The sequence below is a fragment of the Macadamia integrifolia genome, chromosome 5 (genome assembly GCF_013358625.1).
Source record: "Macadamia integrifolia cultivar HAES 741 chromosome 5, SCU_Mint_v3, whole genome shotgun sequence".
In the NCBI taxonomy this organism is placed as follows: Eukaryota; Viridiplantae; Streptophyta; class Magnoliopsida; order Proteales; family Proteaceae; genus Macadamia; species Macadamia integrifolia.
In genome coordinates, this window is record NC_056561.1 from 42,618,356 (window position 1) to 42,639,318 (window position 20,963).

At 38.4% G+C, this 20,963-nt stretch overlaps 3 protein-coding genes and 1 long non-coding RNA gene across 11 annotated transcripts; all 4 read right to left on the reverse strand.

The window, feature by feature from the left end:
- Positions 1 to 202: 202 nt before the first annotated feature.
- LOC122079131 lies at positions 203 to 3,368 on the reverse strand. Of its 2 annotated transcripts, none has more exons than XM_042645386.1 (2): positions 3,189 to 3,368; positions 203 to 1,961 (listed from the first exon to the last, which is right to left on the reverse strand). In XM_042645386.1, the coding sequence occupies exon 2, from the start codon at positions 1,803 to 1,805 to the stop codon at positions 855 to 857; it is 951 nt and encodes a 316-aa protein (XP_042501320.1). In that variant the 5' UTR covers positions 1,806 to 1,961; positions 3,189 to 3,368; the 3' UTR covers positions 203 to 854. The 2 variants fall into 2 exon arrangements, with proteins under 2 accessions (XP_042501320.1, XP_042501321.1); XM_042645387.1 differs by having other exon boundaries at positions 203 to 3,110.
- A 1,814-nt stretch (positions 3,369 to 5,182) lies between these two features.
- On the reverse strand, positions 5,183 to 9,082 carry LOC122078247 (chaperone protein DnaJ 2-like). Of its 6 annotated transcripts, XM_042644152.1 has the most exons (3): positions 8,485 to 8,885; positions 6,262 to 7,375; positions 5,183 to 6,066 (listed from the first exon to the last, which is right to left on the reverse strand). In XM_042644152.1, exons 2-3 carry the CDS (start codon positions 7,213 to 7,215, stop codon positions 5,875 to 5,877), a joined length of 1,146 nt encoding a protein of 381 aa, XP_042500086.1. In that variant the 5' UTR covers positions 7,216 to 7,375; positions 8,485 to 8,885; the 3' UTR covers positions 5,183 to 5,874. The 6 variants fall into 6 exon arrangements, 3 of the variants coding, with proteins under 3 accessions (XP_042500086.1, XP_042500085.1, XP_042500084.1); XM_042644151.1 differs by having other exon boundaries at positions 5,183 to 7,375; positions 8,597 to 8,881; XM_042644150.1 differs by having other exon boundaries at positions 5,183 to 7,375; positions 8,485 to 8,881.
- A 1,221-nt stretch (positions 9,083 to 10,303) lies between these two features.
- LOC122078244 (protein NUCLEAR FUSION DEFECTIVE 4-like) lies at positions 10,304 to 17,053 on the reverse strand. Of its 2 annotated transcripts, none has more exons than XM_042644144.1 (3): positions 16,262 to 17,053; positions 11,339 to 12,267; positions 10,304 to 11,240 (listed from the first exon to the last, which is right to left on the reverse strand). In XM_042644144.1, the coding sequence occupies exons 1-3, from the start codon at positions 16,595 to 16,597 to the stop codon at positions 10,727 to 10,729; spliced, it is 1,779 nt and encodes a 592-aa protein (XP_042500078.1). In that variant the 5' UTR covers positions 16,598 to 17,053; the 3' UTR covers positions 10,304 to 10,726. The 2 variants fall into 2 exon arrangements, with proteins under 2 accessions (XP_042500078.1, XP_042500079.1); XM_042644145.1 differs by lacking the exon at positions 16,262 to 17,053 and adding an exon at positions 15,588 to 16,246.
- Positions 17,054 to 19,360: 2,307 nt separating this feature from the next.
- LOC122078423 lies at positions 19,361 to 20,957 on the reverse strand. The gene is made up of 2 exons (XR_006140066.1): positions 19,889 to 20,957; positions 19,361 to 19,602 (listed from the first exon to the last, which is right to left on the reverse strand). It is a non-coding gene; the product is annotated as an uncharacterized LOC122078423 (long non-coding RNA).
- Between the last annotated feature and the right edge of the window lie 6 nt (positions 20,958 to 20,963).

Genomic DNA, 20,963 nt, shown 5'->3' on the forward strand with positions numbered 1-20,963 from the left:
TCCGCTGCATATCTTGTGTTATTGTTGATCAACATTTGTTCACTAGTTTGATAAAAAAAAAAAAACAACCCTTTGGGTGAGGGGAGGGGACTGCAGGTTTGAGTTTGATGTGTACTTGGTAAGAAGTTAATGAGAACTTGAATTATGGTTAACCTTTCGCAACTCTTTCTAAATAAAAATTTACACTTCTTAAATAACTTAAGGAACCTTCCAAACTTCAAATGATTTTAAGTCTATTAGCTTATGCATTGTTGTCTACAACCATTACTAATAAATTAAACTGTTTCTTCAAAAGAATTGTGGGTGAAAATCAAAGTGCGGTCATGGGAAGGAAGTTTTACCTTATATTTAATACATATACATTGCACCATTTTGCCGTCAGGGGTGGGGAGGACTGTATTCTGACTTTTGTGTGTGCTTTTCTCAGATGCTCATTTGGTGGTCTTTTGCTAGGCTTGTCTATGAGGATTGTTGGAGTACCTCCTCTTTTTTTCACAGGTCAGTCCATTGCCAACAGGGCTAGAACCAGAATTAGAAAACCCAGTAGACAAACCACCAGCCATCTTCTTAGACACATGGTTCTTCCTCTGAAGTGCATCCTCTCTTCTCGCAGCCACCTGAACCTCCTCATGCTCTCTCACTTTTTCCGGCGGGGCCTCCTCTACTGCGCAATAGAGGCAGCGGCTCAGATCCAACGCCCTGAGCGCCTTGAGGCGAGTGCCCGTGTGATGGGTTCCATGCCAAGGTGCTCTAGGGTGTTGGATCTGAGCTGCCGCATCTATTACGCAGTAGAGGAGCCGAATCTCACTTTCTCACAGGCCTGCTGACCCACAGTTGTTAGGACCTTTGTTTTTTCACAGGTATCGCTCCTTTGACAACATGGTTAGAACCAGAATTAGAAAACCCCGCAGACAAACCACCAGCCATCTTCTTAATGGTACGTTCTTCCTCTGAAGTGCATCCTCTCCTCTTGTAGCTTCCTGAACCTCCTCACGCTCTCTCCTCACCTTCTTATGGGCCTGCTGACCCACAGTTGCAGCTTGACCAGCAGCAGAACCTGGGGCAGCTGCTCTCATGTTGGGAGCAGGAGCAGCAGTGTTTCTTCCAGGAGCATAGGCATTCTTGTTAGTTCCATGATGGTTTGAATTCTGAAACTGGCGTGAGAAAGTCCATGGTGCTGCAGTATTAGAACCATTTGAAGGTAGGGGAGAGTTCTGTACTACATAAAAGGGCTCATGACAATTGGGGCAAAGAAGATTGTGATTAATATAGATCCCGAGATACTTGCATTTCATTTTGCAGTGATTGCATGCAGTCCCAAACATATTTGATTTTGACGCCGGTGGTGGGCGTGGATTGGCACTTTTTTGAGGTTTACTATTTGCGGTGGTTGTACGCTGAAATGCTTTGACATTGCGTTTCTGGTCATATGCTATTCTCTTGGCCTTATCAGATAATATACTCCAGGCCTCTGAAATCAGCTTAAAAGCTTCATCAGCCCCGACCGATTTGTTCTTGTCAGGGTGAATCATGAGAGCTAACTTCCTATACTGTTTCTTAACTGTCTCATCATCAGCCAAGGGACTCACACCAAGGATCCCATACCAGTCTGCTTCCCCACATATTTTGTTCTCTGCAGAGATATAAACATCAAAAGTAGCCAACATCTGGGGAAGACCCTCAAGCCCAGGATACAAATTTTGGGCCTTCAAAACAAATTTCTTCGCACCAGCAATGTCCTTTGCTGTATACTTCTTTTCGGCTATTTCTTTCGCCCTGGTGGCCTCGTCTTTATTGCACTCCATTTTCCTCTCTCTTCTCTTCTTGTTACTCCTTTTTCTTTTCTGTCAGATTGCTAGTTGTACCAAATAGCCCACTACAAATGATAGTTCAACCACCACTATCTGATTCTACAACCATAGATCTTTACTTAGAAAGGTTTGGATTCCCCGGACAGAAACCTAATTTACAAGAAAATTGAAAAGATAAAAACAGTCAGTAAAGGAGAAAGTGGGAGAGGGAGGGGGAGGATGAGAAGCCGTACTCCCAAAACAAGCAAGACTATGGGTAACTAACCCAACAGAGTAAACCAAAATTTCCCAAGTCTTAAATATTGACACCTAAACAGTAATTGAAACATATTATCAATGTAATTGCATAAAAACTAATCTGTACTCAATTCCTCAAAAAGATATAAGTGAATAAAGAAAAGTAAGATCAAACAGGTAACAACAACATATCCAACAATTCCTTTGCATCCAAACAAGACGATCAGCAGACACAGCCACATATAGTTAATAATAGAACGCCCAATTCTCTTTGCACTCGTCTTTGTGTAAACATACTTCAATCGGTTGGGATTCCCCTTTGCATCCAAACAAGACGATCAGTAGACACAGCCACATTACAATTAATACTAGAACCCCAATTCTCTTTGCACTCTTCTTTGTGTAAACATACTTCAATCAGTTGGGATTCCCCTTTGCATCCAAACAAGACGATCAGTAGACACAACCACATTACAATTAATAATAGAATCCAATTCACTTCGCACTCTTCTACGTATAAACCTACTTCAACTGGGTGGGATTCCCCTTTGCATCCAAACAAAACGATCAGTAGACAGAGCCACATTACAATTAATAATAGAACCTCAATTCTCTTCGCACTCGTCTTCGTGTAAACCTACTTCAATTGGTTGGGATTCCACTTTGCATCCAAACAAGACGATCAGTAGACAGAGCCACATTACAATCAATCATAGAACCCTAATTCTGTTTGCACTCTTCTACGTATAAAGTATAAATCTTGAGAATGATGACCCAAGCTACAAGATACTTCAAAAGCGAATCATAAATATTGAAACCTCTAAAACCGTACAGAAACATGAGATCCATGTAATTGCAGAAAGACTATACTAAATTTCTCAAAAAGATTGAAATGACTAAAGTAAGGTAAAGATTAAACGGGTAACATCGCATCCAAACATGACGATCAGTGGACAAAGCCACATTACAATCAAAAAATAGAACCCTACTTCGATTCACACTCTTCTTGATACCCTTCTTCGTATAAACCTTGAGAACGATCCACCAAGCTACGAGTAGATACTTCAAAAGAAACGAAGCACAAAAAAGAATATAAATTGATAGAAAATTAAGAAAAGCCAAAAAGTTCAAAGTATAAACCTTTCGGATGACTCCAAAACCCTAATACGCATCAGCCATCAGCAGTGGATCTAGAGAGTAACGTCAGATGTTCTAAACAACTTCAATCCGTTGGGATTCATTTTCCTTTCGAAGTTCCTAATTTAAGTACTTGGGAGTTGGGAATGAAACCCTAGCATGAGCTTCCCTGTTTTTTAAAGTTTTTATGTATTTTGTTAACCATAACCCACTTTTGTAATTGGTGGAAAACACCTATCAAGATTTAATTTTTTAACTTTTGAATTGGGTTCTTGGAGGTTGTCTAAATATAAATTTTTTTATTATGGTGAAGGTTTCAAGAAATTAATAAGAAATAAAAAAAGGTCATTCTATGCGTCACTATGCCTAGTACGCTTTGCTATTTGTCATATGATAATATATGGTTTAGTCTATGTGATAGAGGACCAGGTAAACATCTCATTGCTACAATTACAACTTAAAATGAGTAGATAAAGTAATCAAAATTATAAAATGTCATTTTGTATTTTGTATTCATTTCTGTTGATGGCTTTTTAGTAATTTATTAAAACTTAGAATTAGAGTTTAAACAAATTTTTTTTAATAAGAAAGAAAATTGTATTAATTAAAAAGAGAATATAAATCTAAATTAACATTAGATAGAGAGACATGTTTTCTTGTTCATAGTTACAGAAGTTAATGTTTTAAAAGAAGGACCACTTCGTTATTAGCTAGGCCTGAGGTAAAATTGAGTTAGGGGGACGATGTCGGAAACATCCAAAAAACTTAGAACAATACTCAAACGCCACGATGTGATACTTTTTTTCAAAAGTAGTTGTTCTAGCTCCTCAAAATTACTCCAAACTTCCGCCACCTTCCATCCATTGATTTGAGCTTGCTTTAATCTATATAAAAGGCTTCTTGCACTTGCTTCAATAGCCTTTCCTATCATAAGATAGATAAGTTCCCCTACCCTCTCTACATAGTTCAATAAATCATATGAGTTAACTCCGGGACAATCAAGCCTAGGATGTCACTTACCAAGCTCATGCCCTTAGTAATCTGGTAGTTTTTCTACCAATTTTAAATTTTGATCATCCACACAACTCACAAGCAATTGGTGCATGGGGTTCACACATTCATTTTTTGTCAAAACATCGTCATTACTTATCAATAGATGCACAAGTGAATAAATCAAAACTCAATGAATAACAGAATAGATTATTTCATTCCCTTTGATCCATGAGGATAGAGTTCCAATTACTCAAATGACATAAACAAGCTTCTCATTTATGATACACAATGAACGAGAGACCCATGAGACTAGATTTCAGTCTCATGGCTCGCTAAGCAGAACCACAGTAGAGGTTTGCAACACTTGCTTCTTACACTTGATAGATATTTCTTTCCAACAAGGCAGGTGCATGTGAGGAATCACCACAACCTTATATAAGCAATGACAAGGCTTGCATGCCAGACTGATCAAGTTGCACTTTCATCACAGAAACCATTTTTAAATGACAAAAAAGGGAAATAAATTTTCAAAAAACAAAAGTACAACTATCCAGAGGCGGTCACACCAGCACTCTCTCTCTCTCCTCTCCCCCCACCCCCCTTTTGTGAGTTGGGGTTTTGAACCATATTGAGGTAGAATGTTATTCCAACTGCATATCTTGTGTTAGTGTTGTTCAAGAGATTGTTGATCAACATGTGTTCACTAGCTTGATTAGAAAAAAAACCACCTTCTGAAAAAGAAAGGGGGGGGGGGTGTATAGGTATGAGTTTGATATGTAGTTGGTGACAAGTTAAAGGGAATTAGAATTATGTTTAATCTTTAGCAACTCTTTCTAAAAAAAAATTACACTTTTTAGGCAACTAAGAAACACTCCCAAACTTCAAATGATTTTAGGTCTATTAGCTTATGCGTTGTTTGTCCACAACCATTAATAATAAATTAAATTGTTTCTTCAAAAAAGTTGTGGGTGAAAATCAAAGTGCGGTCATGGAAATGAAGATTTATATGCAACACATATATCATTGCAGTTCTCTCCATATTGACCAGCATGTGTCGGCCGTTGGGAGGAGCCGCTCGAACTTTTTAATAACCAAGTTATTAAAAAATAAAAAATAAAAGGAATACCATCTCATAGTGTACCCTACATCCACACATATGGGGAAATACAGTTGGGTCATGGACATCTTTTCGCAGGCTGGTTCTACTTTCAAGATTTTTCTAACTCCATCGTCATTGTTTGCCAAAGTCCATGATGGATTAAAGTATGTTTTATTGCATCATTTTTTCTGAAGTATTCAAAAAGGGAGAAGGGGAGGTGGGGGGGATGGGCTTCTGATAACGCCTAAAGTCTAATTTTATTTTTTTTTTCCTCTCGACAGGAGGAAAAAGTAAAGGTTCCGAAAAGCCTAAAATGGACGAAGCTTGAATAACTAGGTTTAAGCCAAAGGGAAGCATTTTTTTATTTGTTGGGAGTGGGGGAAGGGAGGACTGTATTTTGACTTTTTTGTGTGTACTTCTTTCAGATGTTCATCTGGTAGTCTTTTGCTAGGCTTGTCTATGAGGATTGTTGGAGGACCTCTTCATTTTCTCACAGGTCTTACCATTGCCAACATGGCTAGAACCAGAATAAGAAAACCCTGTAGACAAACCACCAGCCATCTTCTTAGAGACATTGTTCTTTCTCTGAAGTGCATCCTATCTTCTTGCAGCCGCCTGAACCTCCTCACACACTCTCCTCACTTTCTCACGGGCCTGTTGAACCACAGTTGTTGGAGGACCTCTTTGCTTTTCCACAGGTCTCTCTCCTTTGACAACATGGCTAGAACCAGAATTAGAAAAACCACCAGCCATCTTCTTAGGGACATGGTTATTCCTCTGAAGTGCATCCTCTCTTCTCACAGCCGACTGAACCTCCTCAGGCTCTCTCCTCACTTTCTTATAGGCCTGCTGAACCACAGTTGTTGGAGGTTTTTTCACAGGTCTCTCTCCTTTGACAGCATGGCTAGAACCAGAATTAGAAAACCCAGTAGACAAACCACCAGCCATCTTCTTAGGGGCATGGTTCTTCCTCTGAAGTGCATCCTCTCTTCTTGCAGTTTCCTGAACCTCCTCACACTCTCTCCTCACTTTCTTATAGGCCTGATGATCCACAGTTGCAGCTTGACCAGCAGCAGCAGAAGCTGGGGCAGTTGCTCTCATGTTGGGAGCAGGAGCAGGAGCAGGAGCAGGAGCAGGAGCAGCAGTGTTTCTTCCAGGAGTACACGCATTGCTGTTAGTTGCATGATGGTTTGAATTCTGACACCGGTGAGAGAAAGTCCATGGTGCAGTATTAGAACCATTTGAAGGTGGGGGAGAGGTCTCTACTACATAAAAGGGCTCATGACAATTGGGGCAAAGAAGATTGTGATTGATATAGATCCTGAGAAACTTGCATTTCATTTTGCAGTGATTGCATTCAGTCCAAAACATATTTAATTTTGATGGACGTGATGAAGCAGGTGCCGGCGGTGGGTGTGGATCAGCACTTTTCTGAGTTTTACTGTTTGAGGTTGTTGTATGACTGGAATTACAAAAACCGTTCATGCCTGGTGGTGCAGATGTTCCTCCACTTGGAGGAGGAACCTTCTGCTGAAATCCTATGACATTGCGTTTCTGGTCATATGCTATTCTCTTGGTCTTATCAGACAACAAACTCCAGGCCTCTGAAATAAGCTTAAAAGCTCCATCAGCCCCAACCGATTTGTTCTTGTCAGGGTGAATCATGAGAGCTAACTTCCTGTACTGTCTCTTAACTGTGTCATCATCAGCTGAGGGACTCACACCAAGGATCCCATACCAGTCTGCTTCCCCACATATTTTGTTCTCTGCGGAGATATAAACATCAAAAGTAGCCAACATCTGGGGAAGACCCTCAATCCCAGGATACAAATTTTGGGCCTTCAAAGTAAATTTCTTTGCACCAGCAATGTCCTTTGCTGTATACTTCTTTTCGGCTATTTCTTTCGCCCTGATGGCCTCATCTTTATTGCACTCCATTTTCCTCCCTTTTCTTCTTTTTACCCCTTTTTCTTTTCTGTCAGATTGCTAGTTTTAAAAAAATAGCCTACCACAAATGATAGTTCAACCACCACTATCTGATTCTACAAGCTTAGATCTTTCCATACCTCAGAAAGGATCCGATTCCATGGACAGAAACCTATTTTACAAGAAAATAGAAAAGAAAAAAACACCATCAGCAAAAGAGAAAGAGTGAAGGGGAGGATGAGATCATGAGAAGCAGTACCCCCAAACAAGCAAGACTACGAGTAACTAACTCAACAGAGTAAACCAAGCTTTTCCCAAGTCAAATATTGACACCTCTAAAACTGAATTGAAACATAAAATCAATGTAATTGCAGAAAGACTAAACTGTACTCAATTCCTCAAATATATTGAAATGATTAAAGAAAAGTAAGATTAAACAGGTAACAACAACATATCCAACAATTCCTTTGCATTCAAACAAGACGATCAGCAGACACAGCCACATTAGAGTTAATAATAGAACGCCCAATTCTCTTTGCACTCGTCTTTGTGTAAACATACTTCAATCGGTTGGGATTCCCATTTGCATCCAAGCAAAACGATCACATAGAACCCTGATTCTCTTCGCACTCTTCTACATATAAACCTACTTCAATCGGTTGGAAGTCCCCTTTGCATCCAAACAACACGATCAGTAGAAAGAGCCACATTAAAATTAATCATAGAACCCTAATTCTCTTCACACTCTTCTATGTATAAACCTACTTCAGTCGGTTGGGATTCCCCTTTGCATCCAAACAAGACCGTTCAGTAGACAGAGCCACATTACAATCAATCATAGAACCCTAATTCCGTTTGCACACTTCTACGTATAAACCTTGAGAATGATCATCCAAGCTACAAGAAACTTCAAAAGCGAGTCATAAATATTGAAACCTCTAAAACAGTATTGAAACATGAGATCCATGTATTTGCAGAAAGACTAAACTCTACTTAATTTCTCAAAAAGATAGAAATGACTAAAGAGAAGTAAAGATTAAACAGGTAATAACAACAACATATCCAACAATTCCTTTGCATCCAAACAATACGATCAGTGGACAGAGCCACATTACAATCAAATCATAGAACCCTAATTCTGTTTGCACTCTTCTTCTGTAAACCTTGAGAACGATCCACCAAGCTACGAGAAGATACTTAAAAAGAAACGAAGCATAAAAATGAATATAAATTGATATAAAAAAAAATTAAAAAAATCCAAAATAATTCAAAAGTACAAACCTCTCGGATGACTCTCAAAACCCAAATCAGATAAACGCATCAGCCATCAGCAGTGGATCTAGAGAGTAACGTTAGATGTTGTAAACAACTTCAATCAGTTGGGATTCATTACCTTTTCGAAGTTCCTAATTTAAGTACTCGGAAGATGGGAATGAAACCCTAGGACGTTCGATCTTGATCGACAGTCCAGGTCCAGGGTAAGCAGTAACAATATATTCCACGTAAAGCGCAACAAGAGAGTGAGGATATGAGAAATTACCCATTTTCAGAGGCTTTCTAATGGTTGAGAAATTTGAATCGCAGGTTTTATTTTATTTTTTATTTTTTTAATAAAAAAGGTACTCCCTGACGGTAATCCTAGGTTCATAGCCCGAGCCCAAAGCCCCCATGTGAAAAGCAGCATTTTCATAAGATCAACGATCGATAATGAGACATGTGACTCGAGTTCATAATCAGTGGACTCGAGCAGCGAGCTGGTGATAGGGTAAAGACTTCCTTCCATTAGGCTATCAATTCCATTGGTTATGATAGAAATTAATGAAAAGTTTTTTAGCTATGGTATCTATATCGGTAAGGATCAATGTATATCGATCACATTTGCTCTAACTTTCTCAAAAAAAAAAAAAAAAATTTATTTTACCCCTAAAATGATACAGGTAATCATTCAGGTATTGACTACGATAACGGAGACCGATACAATACAACCAATACGATACCTATACTTGAAACCGTGCCTCCATGACCAAAAATTTTGCCCCTCTTTTCCCTACCAAATCCAAAATGTAAAACCCAAAACAGGACCTTTAGTCAAAACTCAAAACTCCCGAAAACCTAATTCTCTAATGATGTATCCCAATGTGATGAAAAAGGAAAATAAAAGGTAGCATAAGCTTCTCTGTTTTTTCTAGTTTTTGTAAGTATTTTGTTGACCATAACCCACTTTTGCAATTGGTGGAAACCACCCTATCAAGATCTGTATTTTAATTTCTGAATTGAGTTTGGAGGTTGTCTAAGTATAAAAATTTAATTATGGAAGCCAGACAGAGCTATTGTATTTTGGCTTTCCTTTTCACTGGTTATCACTGAGGAGGTATTAATTGTCCTTACATTTTTCTTTTGGATCTTACTTTTCCAAGTCTTCAAGGCTTGAACTTGTCTAGAAACCACCAGTGGGAGTTGCAACTCCCTCAACTTCCAGATGATGGAAGTGATGGAGGTTTAAAAACAGTGTACAGATGATCCCTGGCATCACAAGAAATGGAAGGGTAGTGCCATCGAAACCCATTCTCTCTGAGAGTGTTTAGAGGTGCCAGAAGATAGTACATTGCCATCGCCAGAGAAGAAGAAGATGAGATTACATTGTAAAGCGAAGACCGGATTGCAATCCTTGAGGAGGTAAGTTCTGCTACCCTCCTCTACAGCTTGACACATCTTACAAGTCAAGTCTGGGACAATCAAGCTAGGATGTTGGATCTGGAGATAATATGAGATTATTTGACACAGCACACACCAAATATTTGACTGTCACTTATCGGTTAATCCAGTATCTGATACTACATTTTAGATCCAAAAGTTTGGATCAGACATCACTAATCAAACTCATATACCCAACCCGGAAATGAATTTGGTCCCAAAATTTGGATCAGAAATCACTTACCAAGCTCATGTAATCTGGTAGTTTTGGTAGCCAATTTTCAATTTTGAATTTTGATCATCACAACTCACAAGCAGTTGGTGCATGGGGTTCACACTATTTTTGTCAAAACATTGTCATTACTTGTCAATAGATGCACAAATGAATAAATCAAAACTCAATGAATAACAGAATAAAGTATTTCATTCGCTTTGATCCATGAGGATCGAGTACCAATTTCTCGAATGATATAAACAAGCTCCTTGTTTATGATACACAATGATCGAGACCCCTGAGACTAGATTTCAAAGTCTCATGAGTCCCTAAGCAGAACCACAGTAGAGATTTGCACCACTTGCACAAGTTGGCCTAATGAAAGAAACACCGAGACTACATCTTTTTCGGTCCTTGGTTCTAAATTCTGGGGATGATATGCTCATCACTTGCTTCTTCCCCTTGACAGATATTCCTTTCCAAACAAGGCAGGTACATGTGAGGAATCTCCACAACCTTATATGAGCAATGATAAGGCTTGCATGTGGGACAGATCAAGTACTGGACACTTATCACAGAAACCATTTTCAGCGACTAGCTCTCTCTTTCCAACTCTTAAGTACGGGATTTTCCATAAAGGTTTGCATAGACAATCTTGGTGCGATAGACAAGAATCAAACTCAACACGACTGCAATGATGCAGAGTCCAGACATTATCAGGGAAGTAAGGAAGTAGCATATGGTACCATTGCACTTCAATGTCTTTTCCAATCTAGGTGCGATTTCAAGCATCGTATGAAGGAGACCATATGGCTTCTGGGGTGAATGCATGTGAGCTTGCTTCTCCGCTTCGTAATCATATATGCTGCTAGCAATGAGACCAGAGAAGACCAATGATCCAGCAGGATTTGCCAGTGTGAGGAAATTGTACAAAGTCGCAAAGTTTTTCAAGCCAAACAATTCAGAAGCTGCTGCTGGAACAATTGCCCAATGGGCTCCATAACCTAGTCCAATCAATAGGGTACCAACATACATAACACCAGGCCATCCCATAGCGAAGAAGAAATGCCCAACTGCCATGATCGCTTGAGCTATAGCCATGGCCACTGGCCTTGGATATGCATAATCCCTGGCAACACAGTATCACATTTTTAGATGGACAAGTATTGGAAAATAAGCAAGAACAAAATAAATTCTTATTCTGGAGGAAGTGAAATTTGGTTGTACCTCACAACAATTTCAGAGAAGTAACCGCCACCTACACGGCCAAGAAAATTCCAAATGCTGATCATGGACACGAATACATGGGTATTGTCATACCCCAAAGACTCACTCATCTGACCCAGATTATCAATCACGGTCAAACCAGATCCCGCACCCAACAGAAGTGAGAAGAAGATAAGCCAAAAGTCTGCCTTTATCAGTGCCTGCATCAATGTGAAATCCTCCCCTCTGCGTGGACCTTTCCTTCTCTTGACTCTCACTGCCCCTTCTGCAGCTGCTTGGAACAGTTTTGCTTGCAACTGTGCAATTCGCTTTTGCCTCTCTAATGCAGAAAGCAAGTCTACTTCTGACGACTTCTCATCCTCCACCTCACTTAAAATAACTTCATTCATATCATGGCCAGATTTGCTAGATTCCTCTTTTTGAGGCACAGGGAGAAGGCTCTCTTCGGTGGGTCTGTGCTTTGACGAGAAGCTCAATAGAATGGGGATTACAATAGGAAGCAACAAGAGAATAAACAAAATACTTGTGAATAAGGTGATAACAGTCTGGTTCAGATCGAAAAAATCTTCAACGAGCATGATCCCCATCAAATAAGCAGCCAAAAGGAGACACACACTGTAAATAAATGTGAAACTCAAACCATCCGATGGCTGAACCTGTCTGTGACCTCCAACAGGTCTTACAATGAGCATCAATGTTATAACCACCATGGTCGGCCCAACAGCAACCATGAATATGATTCCTGCATGATCGGGGGAATTGAACATAGCATATATCTGAGTCAAAATTGCACCACCCAACCCAGCAAACCCCTTCAGAATGCCCACCACAGGACCCCGGCTTTTGGGGAAGTTTTGCACACATGAAACTAGAGCTGCTGTATTGAAATAGGTCTCACCATTGGTTCCCACAAATATGAGAATGCACATCTGCACACCCAAAACCTGGTTAACAATTTACTGGGGAAAAAAAGAGTTAAGCAGGCAAAACTTTTGTAGCTTTCACATTACTAGAAAACCAAGAGATTTTAACTAGGTTGGCAGATAGTTGTTCCAGTTTCATAATTATACGAGTAAAAGTGAATGAATTTAAGTATATAAAAATTTCAGAAATTCATCACAAAATAAAGAACTTTCCTTTGAAGAGCGACTGAGTCACTGAGCTACTATGTTTTAATTCAATGGACATTCTTCTGGATAGAATGAAAGGCAGAACAGGTTTTATGACATTCAGTGAGGACACTGATAATGATGCAGCAGCTAATGAATGAATCGAAACTAACACTTCATAAAAGGTTCCTCCACTGGTGGCTTCAACAAGCTACTCTCTGCCCATGGTGGGAAGAAAGAAACATTCTTAACTCTCGCATGTGAACAAGACATATCTAGATATAGTAATTCATAGTCTTTTCTTTTCTTTTTTTTCCTTTTTTTTTTTTTTTTTTTTTTTTTTTTTTTTTTTGGGGGGGGGTGGTGGTTTGGGGAGGCAGTTAATTTACACTTGCATGATGAATCAAACTCAAAGGATCAATTAAACACAATCGCAAAACCAGGTATAACAATGCAAATAATTTAACGACTGAAAGTAAAAACAAACAACTGGATACCAAAGTTCAAAAATAAATATAGCTGAATGATCTGACATCTAGGTATACAGGTTTATCCAGTATTGACATGATTAAAAGAAACTATAAGTCTTCAATTGACAGAAATACCAACAGCAACACAATTCTACAGAAATCAAACATTGGCATGATAACCTCTCCTTCAAAGAAAACAATGGTTTCTGGAATGCATCAAAATGGGGAAAAAAATGGTTTTTGGAGGTGATCAAACATTGTAAGGTAGAAAAGTAACCCAAAAAAAGAGATGTAGATTTGATTAAGTATGGCATGGTCGCAAGGCCTAAAAACAGCAGGTGTCATGGTTAGCCAATAGCATGCTAGATGACGTAAATATATAAAACAAAAGCAACAGAAAAAAACACCCAAGGTAAACAAATTACCTTCATTTAGTATTCTTCAAGGGGGATGAAGAGCATAGCAACAAAAGTGTATGGAGGGGAAACAGAAAAAGGAAAAACTGGAGACAACGTAAGTAGGTTGTAATTAGACAAGTGTGAAGTCGCAATAATAGAATAGGTAATGGAATTTTACAACCACAAAAAGCAGGGTGGGAATTCAATCCGGTATCAATCTAATGAGATTGAGGATACAGAAGATCAAGTCCACAAATGGAACTTCAAAGGTGGTTCACAACTGGCCCAAAGCCTGGGCTATCTTTTAGGCCCAAGGGAGAGAATGAGATGCTCAATCCTATTTATCTTCTTCTTCCCAACTTCTCCCCTTCCATCGATTCCCTTTTCTTTTATTTCTTCGGTAATAATAATCCTGTCTGAAGGTTGTTAAAGACGCCTTGAAGGCTTCAAACTCTGTCGCTGTTGCTGCCGATCCAGAGAACACAACCAAGCAGATAAGGTTCTGATTTTCATTAGGAGTTCTGCTGCCACATCGATCTCTCAGATCTGAGCAACTATCCATCACCTTTTGCTAATATTTTGAGGGCCCCATCAGCACATCAGAAGCACCACTCGATCAGAAAATCTGCCTAATTGGAGGCCTGGTTCATGAGATCTGGATTTTCAGGTCCTTTTCCCTTATCCAATTGCTACATTCGATGGTGGATTCAGGTTTGTTCAAACTCTCTTACTGCTGTTCTTGAAGACGGCCAATTTGTAGTACTGAAACCCTAATTTGTATGCTGTGATAGACCTATATTACTGCTGTTTTCTGTCCTTGCTTGACTGGAGTTCTTCCCCACATTTGTTGAGTCACTGTTTATCATATATTCATATACTGTTGTTAATCTGAAATCAGTACCTACGTTTGGGGTATCGTGTGATCCTAGTCGGGGTTAGGGAACTTATGACCTAGCCTCACAATAACATCATTAAAAGTTGGGTAGAACCTGTTGTCCAATGCATGAGGTGGAGTGGAAACCCTCAACTTCAAGGTTTCAGCAGAGAGAGAAAAGATTGTATGCATCAGAAACATTAAAAGCTTAGGTTTTGAGGGCAATTTGAAAGCGCTAGATAATTTTGTTAAAAGAATCCTTAAAGAGGTAGTTGTAACACCTTTAACAGGATGACCAAAGTCTAACCAGGAACCTCTACCGACGAAAGCATTTTACAACTCACTATTATTGTTTTGAGTACGCTGAATGTTTAAACCATGATAAGGCAAAAGAGAAATATCCCTGCCATTCCCCCACCCAACTTTTACCAGCTATGGACCTTTATCCTCAATTAGAAAAAAAGGAAAAAGGAAAAAAAAAAAAAAGATTTACCAACACAAGGGCCACCTATTCTACAATTGAAATAATCAGTTCTGGTTCATCTGAACTAGCGAATCCGAGAAATGAATTTGAATTACCTACCAATGCAAAACAACTAAACACCTTTACATGGTAAAGAAATTGGGGGGGATTGTGAGAAACTCAATCAAAATTAATGAATAGAAAATACTGAAAAAACAAAGACATTCCATTCGTTCAAGCATGAGAAGGTTGGACAGCGTCACAATCTTTTTAGCAAAGAAAGAACCATGTGAACCCGTAACTAATAATAGGGAAAAGGTTCTCTTAGCTAGTGGGTATATGGTACACTAGCAACTCTGTGTCTATCCCTCTCCTCTTCCCATAAAATTACCTCGCTCCAATGTAGGATACAGTATTGCAGCACCTCACAAGCGTGCTCAGAGTTTAATAATAAAGCCATTTCCCCTAATCATCTCAATCACAATAATGCAAACTTTAGAATGCAATGGTATTGGGAAACCGCTTCTCAAAGGTTGCAGTTTCTCTGCCTCTGAAAAATCAGGGCCTAATTCAAATATTATAATTAAAAGAGAAAAGAAAAAAAAAATTCCCATAAAAATCCTCCCCACCCCACCCCCCACCAAAAAAAAAAAAAAAAAACACTATAATTGAGCAACAAAACTACTTTCTTATCATTCAATAGCAATTACAGATATCAAGAAAAAAGAAAACACAGAAGAAAATCAAGGGAGTAAGATGCAGAAAGGAGGATCAACACAAAAACCAGTAGACACTTCTATATTTTCAACACAAACGATGACTCAAGTTGGGGGGAAAAAAATACAAAATCTAAATCAAGAGAAAATAAATTGAAGAAAATATGCAGGAAAAATGTTTTATGTTTGAAGAAATATCAAACTGGGAAAAACACTTACAATGACCACCAATAAAGCTATTTGACGAAAATTCGAAAACACTGTGAAAGCAGGCAATTGATCTCCGGACTTCTGGCGTCAAACTCATCCAAACCAGCAGATCAAACATGGATGAAGCAATGGAAAAAAAAAAAAAAAAAGAAATCGAATTAAAATTCAAACAGATACTCGATCTGCAAGTGCTGCTTACATTGATTTAGATCATCCAAGCAATACATAGTTTGTTAAATTAATAGAAGAAAACATTTTTCAACAAAGAAAGCCCGATCTAGAAGACAAAAGGCTAGAATATCAGTCAATATGAAAACAATTCTGCAAAATGAAAACAGAAAAGCCCAATAATTAAAAGGACAAATAATCAGCTTGGTTTATGCATCTGATTCATTAAAACGCAATCCTGTGGGAAGAAGCGGTAGGTCCAGGTGTCCATGGACGCAGGCAAATCATAAAAATCTGGAACTGTCATAAATGCTTTGTCTCCGGTATACCAGGAAACTTAAAAGCAAATTCACATGGAAGAACATCAATCCATCTGAAAAATAAAAGCTATTGGGGAGGGGAAGGGGGAAGAAGCAGCAAAATATAAACCCAGAAGGACAAAAGTGAAGTTCATCAAAGCAAATAAACAAGCTAAGGAATCTAGCAAAGAAGAATCAGAAACCATATGGACTCACCACCCACAAAGGCATAGTTGGCAATCTCTGGGTTACGATCAGCCAAACACATCCATACCCAAAAAAGTTCTGAAGAACACCTATGAGCAGAACTCCCCAAAGAGGCAAGGCCCCATACAAGCTTCCAGCGAGGAATCCAACACTATCCCCAAGATCCTTGGCTACACCCAAAGTCGCAATCTGCCTCTGGTTGTAGTGCAGAGAGCTTTTTATCACCGGTGAGATACTCCCAAACAAGTACCCGATTCCCGCACACGACTGAATCCACATTGCAGCTACGAACACAAGCCATCGGTTATTGATGAACTTGTTAAACCTATCCTGTAATGGATGCATTTTTTCTCAGATTGCTAAACCCAGAAGAAACTCGCTTCCTTCTTATCTCTTCTGGATGGGAAATATTGAATTATAGGATCAACAAACTACAGAGCAAAAAGTGGTTACTTATATTTCTTTATTGTGAGAGACTACCCTTAAAAAGCCGAAAACTGTAAGAGGGTTTTGGATTGGATTCTATGATCCGGCTAAGAATAAGAGACGTATCTTTCTGAAAAAAATGATTGCATGGCAAGTTGGGATACTAAAATTGTGGACTAGATTTGATTTCAGGTGGGAAGATGAACCTTTGATCAATCACTTACTGTGAAAATGCCCCAAACTCTCCTAATACAATCTGGGATTTGGAATTTTTGAACAGCTCTTGAATCATCATGGATGACCCTTTTCGGGTTATTCGCACAAGTTGAATAAAAATAGTAAAGGTATAATATTAAAATTTAAAGAAGAGGTTTTGATAAGATTTAGACTTTCTTCCCAGTCGATTGAGGCGTCTTATATTAATATTTTCAAATGAATGGTGAAGAAAAAGAAAAGAAAATTTAGCCTTTTAAAATCACACACGACATAGACCATTTGGTTGATACTTGACAGGGAGTATTGTCTATCACGAAAGAAAATATGAATTCAAAAGGGTTCATGTCATCGTCCTGCCAGCCAGATGGAAAAGGATTTTCTCATGATTTGACTTCTGAAACAGTAGAATCTCATTGTTAACTCGTGCATATTAATACCCTTTTGGGGTTCCATCGGTGGGGGGGTTTCTATCCCATGACATGGTTGGAGGGATTCTCTCTGCCCCGTCAGTGAATGAAAACTCAGTGGAAAAAAAAAAACAGGAGAGAGACGTATACGAAGTATAATCCGATTGACCACGACCCAATTGATCGTTCCATCTAAGAAGAGTATTTATATGTGTTATGATGTCTTGTTGTATGAAGTATAAAACAAGTGAGATTTGGATTTTTCATTTTGGAGTTTTAGGGAGATTTTCTTGTCCCGAGTTTGGATATTTTTGAGAGATCTTCATTGTAATCTTTCTTCCAAAATAATGAATCATTTTTTTCTTTGTCCGAAGACGTAACACATCACATCAGTGTGTGAACTTCATTAAATCTGTGTTTTGTTTGAATCTATTTGTTTTGTATCATGTTTCTTTGGTGTCTGATCTAACAAGAGGGGATGTAGATAATAGCTAAGAGGTCTTCGTAGGGGTCTCTACTACCTTCTAGTGAGTGGATTTTTTTTTTGTTTTTATACATCAAAACTCACCAACTGTGCTAGGTAATTGTTGTTACATCCGTCAAGTTTTAATTGCTTGCTAGAGACTATAAAATAGCAGAATCAGGAATCAAATGCTCCTTACCCCACCTTGATAGAGACATCACTGGTGAAGCGTTGATCCAATTTTTTTTTTTTTTCTCACATTGCTAGGTACTGATCCACTGCCTTGATGATGTTGCTTTGATTCCCCCTTCTAAGTTCTCATTAAGGATATTCACATCCTCTCTCTCTCTCTCTCTCTCTCTCTCTCTCTCTCTCTCTCTCTCTCTCTCTCTCTCTTGTTCCAATAGGTTGGTTGATAAGCGAATTAAGAGTGTCTCGGCATAACTACAAGAGGACCTAAAAGATTGTTTTATTTTGGAGATTGATTCACAAGAATCTTTTTACAATATTATAAATGAATACAATCTTAAAGAGAGTGACCCGTAATACAATTTAGTCACACTATTACCTTTATGTATTTTGAGCATATTAAAATATCAAGTTGTTGCCCAGTTCAATTGTATCAACAAGAGTAGTCTCCGTTTTCATCCTATCAATGTTTCAACAATTTTAATTTCTCCACTATTGTACTGGTCTCTCAAACCATCATTTTAATATAATATATTACTACATTCCGTGATGACAAAAAGTCTTTACGATTGCATCCAAATTCTGTAAACATATTCTTACTATTGAACTTTAGGCTAAAGCATCTACAGGGGCGACATTTTTATTTTTCACTGGGGAGGGGGTTTATGATCATTTCGCACCCTCTATGTCTGAGTCCAGGTGTCAAAACCCCTCCCTCCCTTCCTCCCTCCCTCTTTAATAGAGTTCTTCAGCCTTTTTTTTTTTGTAGGCTTAGGGTGAATCCTAAACTGGATGATGAACAATCAAACAAGGGGTCTCGAACTCGAAACCTCCACAATGAGTAATTTGGTCCTCAGACAATTTTCTGAACTTAAATCATGTGTCACATTATACCATATGTGCACTATCTTATGGATGAGGGAAAAAAAAATTGTTCTTTACTAAGCTTATAACCAATTTTTTTTTTCTATAACTGCATATGTCACTCCCAGAAAATAGCTTGAATAAGGCTAATTATCAACTACCTCAGTACCTCTTACAATTCTAGAGTCATGATCGGTAATAAGATAATCAAGTTATTATTAACTGACTAATGAAATTGTATAAAATAAACCAACTAATTAAACAAAACTAATCTTCAAGCTTAAATAGAGCCTCAAATCCTTCCTTTGATCATACATCATACATGTTCAACAATTCTCAATATTAAATTTGGTCTCACATAATACTCTATAATAAATTCCAGCTAAGATTCCAAGTTTCATGGACATATCCTGCCCAGTTTAGCATATCTTGTTTCCACTACTTGGGATAAATAATAATCAATTACACCATTAGAGAACCTAGAATTTAATACATTTAATTTTTTTATTTTTTGGGATAAAGAATACGTTTGATGCACAAACATGACTTTAATCATCTTGGCTTTTTCATTGAATTTAAAATAAATATTTTATAAACATCTTCTGCAGTGAGGAAATGGCGCGGTGAGGTGCAGCGAAGCTGGAGATGAAGACACGTGGTGAGAACGGATCGAACGGTCAAGGTGAAGCGCCCGTTCCATCAACCTATTTTACCTGCAGAGGAGTGTTTTTCCTCCCTACCCAATCCAATTTTTCCCATTCTTCAACCGTCAAGTGTTTTTACCTCTAGGGTTTTAGATTTCAGATTGAGAAAAACAAGAGAACATCAGAAATTTTTAATCTGAGGAAGTTCTTCCTCCTTGTACAATTATAATCCATAAAGCTTAATCAATTCTACAGATAACTTCAAATATTGTATCTAAATATATAATAACACATTAAATTTGATGGGCACCAGAGGTCCATCTCTCGCTTGAAACTCCAACAATGGAATTCATGATGGAGAGCTTGAAAAATGGTCAGATGATTTTTAAGCTTTTTTTTTTTTTTTTTTTTTTTTTTTTTTACTTACAGCAAGCAGTAAATTTTGGTCGCTGGTCCGTCAAGGTCTCTCGTTCGTGCTCGCTGGTCGAGGTCGCAGAAACCTAATAGCTGGCCTCTCTGAGGAAGAAATCGAAAATCCTAGAATGGAGATGGTCGCTGCTCCGTCGAGGTTGAAACTAAAGGAGAAAAATGAGATATATGAAATTTCAACAGAGAACAAAAGGAAGTGAGGCAAAGACCACAAACTGCTCCTTTATTTCCTCATATGTAAAACTGAACTACATAAAGCAATTTAAATAGATGAAAATAAGTGAACCACTTCTACGTGTTCAACTCCTAAAAACTCTCAACTACTTAACAAATGGCCATAAAACTAGTTCTTACCCACCTCTTTTATTGACACCTCACTGTTCTCATAACAGATTGCACAACGTCTCTCAACATTTCCCTAAAGACTAGAATAAACTAAACAACTCTCTAAAGATCAGGACAATTCGACGACTTCTTGAAAGGTAGACGATGTGATTTTCCATATTGGCAGCCTTGACAAATCACATCTCGTTGTACGTCTTTTAAAATCGGAATTCCATTCGCCAACTTCTTGAAAGAGATTTCTTTCAACATTTGATAACCAATATGGCTCAATCTGGCATGCCATATTGATGCTTCATCATTTCGACTTGTTATCTACACATATGTCTCACTAGCAGACATCACAAACAACGATTTCTTCTTCTTACCGACAAGAAGAACATCAGTAGCAACATTCTTCACATTGTCAAGAATCTTTACATCTTCTGGGCCAAAGAGGACATACTTTCCAGCATCAGTTATCTGAGAAACTGAAACCAAATTTTTCTTTAACCCAGGCACATGGTAAACATTCTTCAAAACAATGTCTCCATCTACATTAACATTGCCTTCTTTTTTCACTGGGTGTACAGAATTGTCTGCAGTGACAATCGCTCGATCACCACTATGCAACTGAAACTTAGAGAACAGAGAGTCATTTCCCAGTTATATGGTGTGAGCATCCGGAGTCAATAATCCATTCCTTCTCATAGTCAATAGAAACATTTGCTTGACATGAGACAACTTCTTGT

Coding starts and splice junctions, on each gene's coding strand:
- LOC122079131 (XM_042645386.1), bottom strand. CDS start 1,805: ATGGAGTGCAATAAAGACGAGGCCACCAGGGCGAAAGAAATAGCCGAA.
- LOC122078247 (XM_042644151.1), bottom strand. CDS start 7,215: ATGGAGTGCAATAAAGATGAGGCCATCAGGGCGAAAGAAATAGCCGAA.
- LOC122078244 (XM_042644144.1), bottom strand. CDS start 16,597: ATGCATCCATTACAGGATAGGTTTAACAAGTTCATCAATAACCGATGG. Junction 12,268..16,261: donor CAACTATGCCTTTGTGGGTG/GTGAGTCCATAT, acceptor TTGGGTGTGCAG/ATGTGCATTCTCATATTTGT. Junction 11,241..11,338: donor TTCTCTGAAATTGTTGTGAG/GTACAACCAAAT, acceptor CTGTGTTGCCAG/GGATTATGCATATCCAAGGC.